A 10,103-nucleotide genomic window follows, 5' to 3' on the forward strand; every position below is an offset into this window, starting at 1 on the left:
CCGGGCAAGAAGTCCTTGTATAAATAGTCCCGGCACCCCACCCCAGAGGCAGCCATATCTCAGCGCTGGGGAGAGGTCCCTGTGTAAACAGCCCCCATGACCCAGGCCAAATTCAGCTGCGTCTCAGCTCTTAAATCGAAGGACGGTGTCTATGGTGGGCCGTGGAATCCAGCTGCTTCTCCTGATCCAGCCGATAACCTGGGTCCCATCAAAAGGGATTCCCCAGACTCAGTGACCCGGGACCTGGGAGACGTTTGAGGAACCGAGAGACAGAGAATAAAAGAGACTCTAGAGGGGAAGGACCCCTGGTCCCACTCCAACTCCCCAGAGCCAACCAGTGCCGCACCCTTGAGCAGATTGGAGCCAGGGCCCCCTACAGGGGAAAGGACCCATGCCCCATTCCCTCCACCCCCAGCCAGTCCCTCTGTGGTGGGGCCAGAAGCCTGCTGTCCCTGGGAGTAGGCCTCTGTCTGTGACAATCTCCCACTTGCGTCGATGGCACCGAGATCTCCAGCAACTGGAACCGGCTTCTGCAACACATTCTAGGGCCAGATTCACACGCTGACTTCCCCTTCCTGTCTTGAAATCTCACATCTCTCCACAGCCCTCGCCCTGACACTCACACCCACTCTGTCCCAGGCAGATCTTCACATGCACCCAGCTCTTCAAATTGGAGTCAGGATTCGCTACCTGTCCTAACCGGGCACCTGCTGTTCCAGTGCACTGTTCCCAGGCACCCCACCCCAGAAGCGGACGCATCTCAGCTTCGGGTGAGCAACCTCTGGACAGTGTCGCTGTGTGGCTGTTCCCCAGCTGCACTGCCTGGAGGTGGCTGCATCTCAGCTCAGGGTGAGTGATTAGTGTCTGCAGCATGTACAATAGGATAAGAGGTGTGAGCTGCTAGTGTTCAAATATTAAAAGAAGTAATGAAGGGATAGAGCTGGGACAGGCGCCTGGGAGCCAGGACTCCTGGGTTCCATCCACGGCTCTGGAAGGAGAGTGATGTGTAGAGTGTCTCAGAGCCAGGACTCCTGGGCTCTATCCCAGCTCTGGGAGGAGAATGAGGTGTACAGGGGCTTAGAGCCAGGAATGCTGGGATCTAGTTCCAGCCCCACAAGCAATATGAAGCCTGCCCCTGTTGCAGGGAAGCCACAGGGAGCCCCAGCCAGAAGGAGGGGAAGTCGGCAGGATGCTGGTGCTGGGGTTCCTGAGAGAGCATCTCCCCCCAACCCCCTCCTGTCTGCACCCACTTCTACTTTACGTTCCTGTGCATGCCGCTTCCCCAGGCTCCGAGTCTCAAACCCTCTGGAACCTGGGCTGCAGGGTCAGAGACCATAGTGCCTCTCAGATCTCTTCCTTGAGCAGTATCAGCTAATTTATAACCCATCACTTTAAATGTATTTTTGGGATTATGTTTCCCAATGTGAATAACTTTGGATTTATTAACATTGAATTTCATCTGCCATTTTGTTATCCAGTGACCCAGTTTTGTGAGATCCCTTTGTAGCTCATCGCAGTCAACTTAACTCTCTTGAGTAGTTTTGTATCATCTACAAATTTTTCCACCTCACTGTTACCCCTTTTTCTAGATCATTTATGAACATGTTGAACAGCACTGGTAACAATATAGAACGCTGGTGGACACCACTATTTACCTCTCTCCACTCTGAAAATTAGCCATTTATTCCTACCCTTTTAACCAATTACTGTTCCAGGAGAGGATCTGCCTACTTATCCCATGACACCTTACCTTGCTTAAAAGCCTTTTGGGAGGAAAATTGTCAAAGGCTTTCTGAAAATCTAAGTAACTGGACTAGGTCACCCCTGTTCACATGCTGTTGACTCCCTCCAAAAATTCAAGTAGTTTGGCGAGCCATGATTTCCGTTTACAAAACTGGAGGTTTTATACATTGCTCTAGTAGCTTTCCATCTTTTGAGGTCGGGCTGACTGGCCCATAGTTCCCGGCTCCTCCTTTTCCCCTTTTTAAAGATGGCCACTCTGTTAGTCCTTCTCCCGTCTTCTGAGACCTCTCCTGGCATCCATGAGTTTGCAAATATTATTGCCAGTGGCTCCAAGATTTCTTCTTCTAATTCCTTCAGCACCCTGGGTTGAACAGCTTCCTGCCCCACTGATCTGAATTCATTCAAATTGGTCGGAACATCTCTGACGTGTTCTTTACTTATCCTGATCTGCAGCCCGTCCCCTTTGTCGTCTGTGGTAACTTCACTGGTCGCCTCCTCACATGTTGTTTTATGTGGGAAGACTGAAGCAAAGCAGGCACTGAGCAGCGCTGCCTTCCCACCATCTTCTATCACCAGCTCGGGATTTTCTGGCCGCCCTCATGATTCTTAGAGAAAATCTCATTTTTTTCCGCCAATTTAAGGATTTTTTTAGCCCACGATCTCTCGGGACCATCTGGTGATTTGGGGGTTTCTGTGTGTGGGGGGGGGAGGTCACTGCACTGTCAGCAGCCCCAGATCAGCCTCGTGCAGAGCCCAGCAGTACTGACGGTCCCCCAGGCAGATCTGTCCCCCCAAACAGCCTCTGCTCTCACACTTCCCAGCCCCCGTCTGTCTCTAGGTCTGTCCCAGCCGGACGCCCCAGCCATGGGCAGAGCCCTGCTGCCACAGCACGACGCCGGGAGAAGGGAGCTCCCGCCTCAGGGCCCCCTCTGGAGAGCAGGGGGTCCTGCCATGCTGAGGGTCCTGATCCTCTCCCTGCTCTGGAGGGGTAAGTAAGCAGCACCTGCAGCCCCAGTGCAGGGGGAAGGGCAGAACCTGCACTAAGTGGGGCCAGGTCTGTCCCAGAATGTGAAAGGGAGACTGGCCAGAGGGGGAGGGGAGCCCAGTGCCCCAGTGTGGTGCTAGGGAGGCACTGAACCACAGGGAGCCGACAGGAGGCTCCATATAGGGAGGAATGAAAACTGAATGGAGTGAGAATTGGTCAAGGACCTAGGGCTGGGATCACATGGGGCTGTCAGTCGGGAGTGAGGGGCACTGATAGACCTCGAGGGGCGGTTGATCTCATGGCTGGGCTCGTGGGGGGCTGCAGGTCAGGAGTGAGGGGAACCGGCAGAGATGGGGGGTGCAGCTCAGGGTTGGTCTCTGCTCTCTATGGGTCCTACTTCCATCCCTCCCCGTGCCCTGCAGGGTCCCTGTCCCAGCCACCTGGATTTACCCTGGCGGTGCCGCAGTCGGTGTCCGTGCAGGAGGGTCTCTGCGTTCTCATCCCCTGTAACTTCACGTACCCAGCCTCGTATGACACCGACAATCCCTCGGACCAGCTATACAGACTCTGGTACAAGGAGCCTGCTACTGTGGGCCAGGATCGTCCTGTGGCCAGCAGTCTCCCCAGCGCGTGGGTGTTACAGGAGATCCAGGGCCGGTTCCGGCTGATGGGGGATCCAGCACACGGCGACTGCTCCCTGCAAATCAGTGATGCCCGACGGACGGATGAGGGGAGATATTTCCTTCACATCGAGAAAGGCATGTTAGATCACACTTACCGCTCCAATTCCGATGGCACTGACCCTGTGCTCACGATCTCCGTGCCAGGTAAGAGCAGCCGCAGGCATCACTTGTGAGGGTTCCCCCCCCACTCTGAACTCTGGGGTACAGATGTGGGGAGCAGCAGGAAAGACCCCTTAAGCTTATATTCCACCAGCTTAGGTTAAAAACTTCCTAAGGCACAAATTCCTTCCCTTGTCCTTTGACGGTATTGCTGCCACCACCACGTGATTTACAGAAAAATTCAGGGCAGGGTAACTTGGAATCCCTATCCCCCAAATATCCCCCCAAATCCCTTCACCCACTTTCCTGCGCAGGCTTGAGAATAATATACCAACCAATTGGTTAGCAATCTGAGCGCACACTGGACTCTTTTTAAAACACAGATGGATCCTCTCTGACTCAGCTTCACACTTACAAAAACAGGAATCAAACTACATCTGTAGCATAGAAAAATTCACAAGCTAAAACAAAAGATAACCAACGCCTTTCCCTGCCTACTTACAATTTTTGTGGTTTTAGATCAATTATTACAGGTATATTTGCAGGAAATATTGTACCTGCTTGGTCTCTCCCTCCGCCCAGAGAGGGAACAACAAAGAGAGAGCAATAAACAAATCCTCCCCCCACCCCCCAGATTTGAAAGTATCTTCTTTCCTCATTGGTCCTTCTCGGAAAGTGCCAACTAGGTTATTTGAGCTGATTAATCCCTTACAGGGAAGGTGATTTAGTACAGCTGCCAAAGAGGGATTTTATGCTACTACATACAGAAAGTTGTTACTCTTCCCTCTATATTTGTGACACCGCTCATCAGCCACCCTGAGCCAGCCAGTCCCATTCCTGGGGCTGGATCAGACCTGGCACCCCTAAAGGGCCAATGCCCCATGTCCCTGAGTGATTCTCTCCCCTCTCCCCACGTCTCAGAGTTAACGGAGGAGCCAGAGATCCAGATCTCGCCGGTGCAGGGGCTGCCAGGGACGTTGCTGGCCGGGGAGCCGGTGACTGTGACCTGCACGGCCCCTGGGCGCTGCTCCGGGTCCCCTCCCCAAGTCACCTGGATGGGGCCGTTCAATGACACAGCTCGGAATGTCTCAGCCCAGCTGACGAACGGCACCTGGGCTCACAGCTCCGAGCTCAGCTTCACGCCCGGCCTGGGAGACAATGGCAAAGAGCTCGTCTGCACCGTCACCTACAGCTCAGCACAGGGATCTTCCACCAGCAGAACCATCCAGCTCCACGTAGGCTGTGAGTGACCCACCCAGCCCATCCATGCCGGCCCCAAACTCCCTATGCTGGGATCCCCACCCCTGGGCTCCACAGCCCTGCTCTCCAGCCACTCCTCGAACTCAGCCCTGTGCTGGGATACCCACCCCGCACCATGCATCCTCAGCCAATTCTACTCCAGGCTCCTTCCCTCCTCACCTCGGAGCCCTTCTCCTTTGGGATCTTCACCCCTTCTTGTTCCCATTGGTTATGGCTTCCCTCTCTACCCCCGACCTGCCCTGGCTCCAGAATCCACCTGTGCTGTGATCCACACACCCCCATTGCAATATCCCCTTGTTGGGATTTCCCCTCACAACATCCACCCGAGTTCCCCCTGAGATCCCCCCAGGCTGTCCCACCGCGTCTCCTCCACCCACTCCCCTTTCTGCCGGGATCGGTGCATGCTTTATATGGGGCAGAGCATTAATGGGACTAAGTCACCATCGGGCACTAAACATGCTCCGGGCTCGGTGCCCAGAGACCTCGGCCCACCCTGCCTCAGGGCAAACCCCCATTAAATGGCCTGTAACTCTAGAACTGCAGATCCAGGCCAGAGGGGAAATCAGCGGCCGCCTTTGCAAGGTGAAGGATCAAATCAGGCATCAGTGTAAGGATGGCCCTTGTTCCCTTCAGCCAGAGGGAGATTTAGAAGGAACCCACCCCCCAGTCACCCACACATGTCTGAGTCCAGGCCCCAGCCCAACCCCCAACGTCTACACAGACCTCGGAGGAAATGTCCGCGCTGCAATCAAAGACCCGCAGCCCGAGCCCCGCAAGCCCGACCCAACGGACCCAGGCTCTGAGGCTCGGCTCCGTGGGGCTTTGAGGGCAGCGTGGATGGACCCTGCCGGGCCTGGCCAGCCAGTATCAGCGTCCGGCTGTTCTGTGTGTTACTTTTAGCCACCCCTCTGGGCGCAGCCGGGCTGCAAAACATCCATTCCTGACCAGATAAGCCAGAGGGTGAAAGAAGAGGGCTACAGAGAGACGAACCGAGGGGCGAAGGGAAAGGACCCATGAGGGACATGTCTGATGTCCCTGGTGGTGGCTGAGTCTGGGGAGGGGGTGGGAATGGGGTTACGTAGACTCCTGGCTCTGTCCCGTCCTAGGGAGGACACGTTTGGGGAGCAGGACGCTGAATGCCCAGGCGCCTGGCAGACATTGGCGCTGGTGACGCTCGCTCAAGTACCCTGACAGAAGCAGCTCGGCCCATCGTTAGTGACTCTGTCAATTAGGCCCAGTTTTGACCAACCAGTTTGGGTCCCTTGGATTTCCATTTCCCACGGTTCTGGTTCCCCAGCGCAGCCCTAAACAGGCCTCTAGGTTCTGTCGGGCGCCTCTTGGGTCAGGCCCAGTCGGGTCTGTCGCTTCACTTCCCCACCCACGGGTCTTGTGTCACTTCAGGAACTTTCCCATTCCCCAGCTGAGCTCACAGCGAGGGCCATGCCTAGGCTCAGTGATCACTAGCGACACCCCCCGCCACGGTGCTGTCCAGTCCCCCTCATGCCCCCTGTCTGGTTTGTGTTACAGACCCGACTGGGCCCCCCAACACCACTGGGAACCTGACCAGGAATGGACGCCCTGGTGAGTGGCCGCGCTGTGAGCCCCGGGAATCAGGGAGTGCCTCCTAGTCATGCTCTGCCCGCGCTCAGGGCCAGGCGCCAGGCTCAGCCTGGCCAGGCTCATGGGTAGTGCATATCACAGGCCAGAGGAGGCTGAGCTGCCCCAAACAGCCCTACGTGACCCCACCCATGCTCTGCCCCCAGGTCCTCTCCTGCTCACTGCCCATGCTGTTCCCCCTTGGCAGTGCTGGGGCCGGGGCTAGGGTTAGAGGGGCCGGCCTGTGGCCCGGGACTCCAGGAGGCTAGTGACATGCCTCCCTCCCGCCCAGTGCTCTGGGGACGGGGTGCTCTGGTGGCCCAGGGCTGGCTCGGGGGGGCCAGAGTCCACGGTGGGGGGGCTCCGGACTCCAGTGGGGGTGTGGCCTCTGGCAGAAGGGGTGGGGCCAGGGTATAGCCTCTCTGAGCTGGCAGTTCATTTGTTGCCCATGGCCAGACTAGTCTATGCCCGGAGGGGAGAGCCCAAGGAAGCCTCAGGGCTGTAGGGAGGATGGTGGGAGGTTCGGCCCGGTTCCCTCTGTCTCCAGCCCGCAGGGAGGCAGTAGGGGGCTCTGGGCAGTGGGGAGGAGATGGGTTAGGGACCGATCTGTGCGACAGAGACCTGCCACCATGGAAAGGTACCGACATTGTGCACCCACCTAAGAACTGGCTACGTCCCCACGCTGGGTGAGGGGTGCCTGTATAGCCACCGGTGCTGTCCAGCCCCCATGTTCCCCCTGTCCAGTTTGTGTTACAGACCCGACCTTTCACCCCAACATCACGGGGAACCTGACCAGTAATGGACGCCCCGGTGAGAGGCCGCGCTGTGAGCCCCGGAAATCAGCAAGCGCCTCCTAGTCACACTCTGCCCCTGCTCAGGGCCAGGCACCAGGCTCAGCCGGGCCGGGCTGGGCCGTGCCCAGAGGGGAAAGCCCGAGGGATGCCATAGGACTGTATGGAGCGTGGTGCGGGGAGTAGGCCCAATTCCCTCAGTCTCCAGTCCCTGGGGTGGCATTAAGGGGGCACTGGGCAATGAGGATGGGATGGGTCAGGGACTGATCTCTGTGACAGAGATCTGCTGCCATGGAAAGTCAGCAAGATTGTGCTCCAACCCCAGAGCTGGCTACGTCTCCACACTGGCTGAAGGCCAGGGAGGGGCCGGGCTCCTGGAGCTGCCGAATCTCAGGAGAGGGGATGCTGGGGAGTATCGGTGCTGGGCAAAGAATTCCTTTTGGTTGGCCAGCCGGGCTCTGCATGTGCATGTGCAGTTAAGGGTCTACGGGGGGCTGTGCCAAACGGAGCAGGGCAGGGCATCAGTGGGCGTGCTGTGCTGCTGGGAGTGGGGTGGAGAGTTAGTGGGGGGCACTGTGCTGGGGAGATTGGGGAGAGGCTCACAGCTCATGGCCCGGGATGGTTATTCCTGCGGTTCCTCTGCTCTGTCATGAGCTGGATGAGGGGGGGCTGAGCCTTCGAGAGTGTCCTCCCTGCTGGGGAGAATCAGCTGTGACTGGAGCTGCCCAAGCGATGGCCCAGGACGGGCGGCTGTACGTGTGCTGGGCTCAGAGAGAGGAGAGCTCTGCCCAGGGGACGTTCCAGGTCCTCATTGAGTGTTAGTGAGGTTAACCCACGGAACTCACTGTCACGGGTGTGAGTGGGGTTAACCTGGGAAACTCCCTGCCCAAGGTTTCACTCTCTGACTATTAATTTGTTGCTGTGTCTCCTGCGATCCCCAGACAGCCCCTGGCCAGGGACCGGGCTGAACTTGTCCTGACAGCGCCAGGGGCCCAGCATCAGCTGCAGCTGCTGCCTGTGCTCCCACCCCCTGCCCTGGCTCCAGTGGCAGGTGAAGGGCTCATTCGGGGCCCTGCAGGTCAGCTCCTGGGCCCAGGGGCATGAGGCCATCAGCACCCTGAGCTGGAAGAGGAGTGGGGATGGGGGGCTGGAGGGGCTGGCTGGCTCGGGGCAGGGTTTTCAGGGATCTATGCCAGACTCTCGACTTCTTCTAGCTCCATCAGGTGGCCTCACATTTATCGAAATCAGCTTCAAACTCGTCTTCGTGGTGACTGGATTCTTCCTGGCCTATTACCTCACCCTGCTCTATTACAGAGGGTAATTCAGCTACCGACCCACCCACAAAGTTCCTACGCACCCATCTACTCACCTACGCATATACCTACCCACCAATCTACCCACCTACCTATCTTCTATCCACCCACGCACCCAACTATGTACCTACCCACCTGTCTATGCATCTATTCATCCCCATACAACCAACCATCATTCATTCATCTCTCTATCTATCCCGACTGCCAGCCACTTACATACCCCGGAATCTCTCTCTCTTTCCCTCACAGGACACCCTGCTGCTCTTGTGGAATCAGAAGGAAGGACAGGCCGGTGGTCAGGGAATCCACTGTTCCCGGGTTTGGCGTGTAGATCGCGTTGTTACTCAGCCACCGAAGAGATGACAAGGACTTAGAAACTCAAGGGACTGAGGAAACAGAGAATGAGACCTCAGCTGGGGGCACTGCCACCCCGGGTGAGGCCAATGGGCCCCGTTGCCTCCCACGGTGTTTAATTTGTACTGAAAGAGATGCCAGAGCTCAGCTGTGGCTCAAATTAAGCCCTGGCAGGGCGACCTGATACTGGCGGGTGCTGGCCGGGCACCCAGCTCTGAAGGCAACGCCACCGCCAGCAGCAGCGCAGTAGTCAGGGGGGCCTGGCACATGGTGTGTTGCCACTCTCCTGCGCTGCTACTGCGGCTTGTGGTGCCTGGTGCTCGGCATGTAGCTCAAGGCTTCGCACCCTCAGAAGTGGGCTGCATCTCGCCAGAGCCCACGGCCTCCTGGAGCCCCCTGGCCACTCCTGGCTCACCCGGGGTGGGGGCACTAGTTCAGATTTGGGGCGGGGGGAGGAAACTTTAACCATAATTCCAGCGACTACTTAGGCACGTAAAAACTCTCAGGGCTTTGCAGATAATAACTTAGGGATTAGCTGACAGGAGCTCTGCATCTAATTGTTATATAAAGAAAGAAAAAATAGATACAAACACCAATGAAAGCCACATTTAAAGCTGATATGTAAATGTAGAACAATCAGGAGATAATACAGCAAGATATTCCAGGCCCAAGCCTTGAGGTATCAGTTCTGGAGCTTTAACGCAGATATCGGTGTGGAAGTTGGGAAAAGAGCAGACATCTTAGTCTTCCGGGAAGAGCAAGAGTCAGGCTAACTCTAACAGCTAATAACGCGAGACTTCCAAGCAGGGCCTGGGCGAGTGGCAAAGAACTGTAAGAGATGCTGGTTTTCAACCTTGTGTTAGATAAGAACGGAACACAGACTGAAGAAATTGCTGAGGAAAGTAAGGTATCACAAGGAATATGTATAAACAAAAGGCAGTTGTTGACCATTGCTGTATGTCACAAAAGGTATCAATGCTTGCCCTCATTGTTGATCTTTTGGGAGACCTGCCATTGTGCATTCTCCCCCTTGCTATATTGCTTGAGAATAAACTGCCTCTGACATGTTGCAACCGACCTCCGAGTGAGGACTTGTTTTTCTCCCACATCCGAAACACACGTTTGATACTTCACACTATATCTTTAGGAGAGATAAATAAAAATAAATAAAATCTCCTTACACAGACACACTGTGTTACTGCCATTATCTCCTCTATTTTAGTCAATTATTTTTCCCTAAAAACATAATTTTAACATATGTGATTAAGGTTTTTTTCTT

At 55.9% G+C, this 10,103-nt stretch overlaps 1 protein-coding gene across 2 annotated transcripts; it reads left to right on the forward strand.

The window, feature by feature from the left end:
* The first annotated feature begins 2,245 nt into the window (after nucleotides 1–2,245).
* LOC101943362 (sialic acid-binding Ig-like lectin 12) lies at nucleotides 2,246–9,899 on the forward strand. 2 transcript variants are annotated; one of them, XM_065574171.1, is made up of 6 exons: nucleotides 2,246–2,731; nucleotides 3,151–3,555; nucleotides 4,432–4,752; nucleotides 6,298–6,351; nucleotides 8,372–8,474; nucleotides 8,720–9,899. In XM_065574171.1, exons 1-6 carry the CDS (start codon nucleotides 2,608–2,610, stop codon nucleotides 8,799–8,801), a joined length of 1,089 nt encoding a protein of 362 aa, XP_065430243.1. In that variant the 5' UTR covers nucleotides 2,246–2,607; the 3' UTR covers nucleotides 8,802–9,899. The 2 variants fall into 2 exon arrangements, with proteins under 2 accessions (XP_065430243.1, XP_042701967.2); XM_042846033.2 differs by lacking the exon at nucleotides 8,372–8,474 and having other exon boundaries at nucleotides 8,720–9,404.
* The last annotated feature ends 204 nt before the right edge of the window (nucleotides 9,900–10,103 follow it).

Source organism: Chrysemys picta, chromosome 20, assembly GCF_011386835.1.
Source record: "Chrysemys picta bellii isolate R12L10 chromosome 20, ASM1138683v2, whole genome shotgun sequence".
Classification (NCBI taxonomy): domain Eukaryota; kingdom Metazoa; phylum Chordata; order Testudines; family Emydidae; genus Chrysemys; species Chrysemys picta.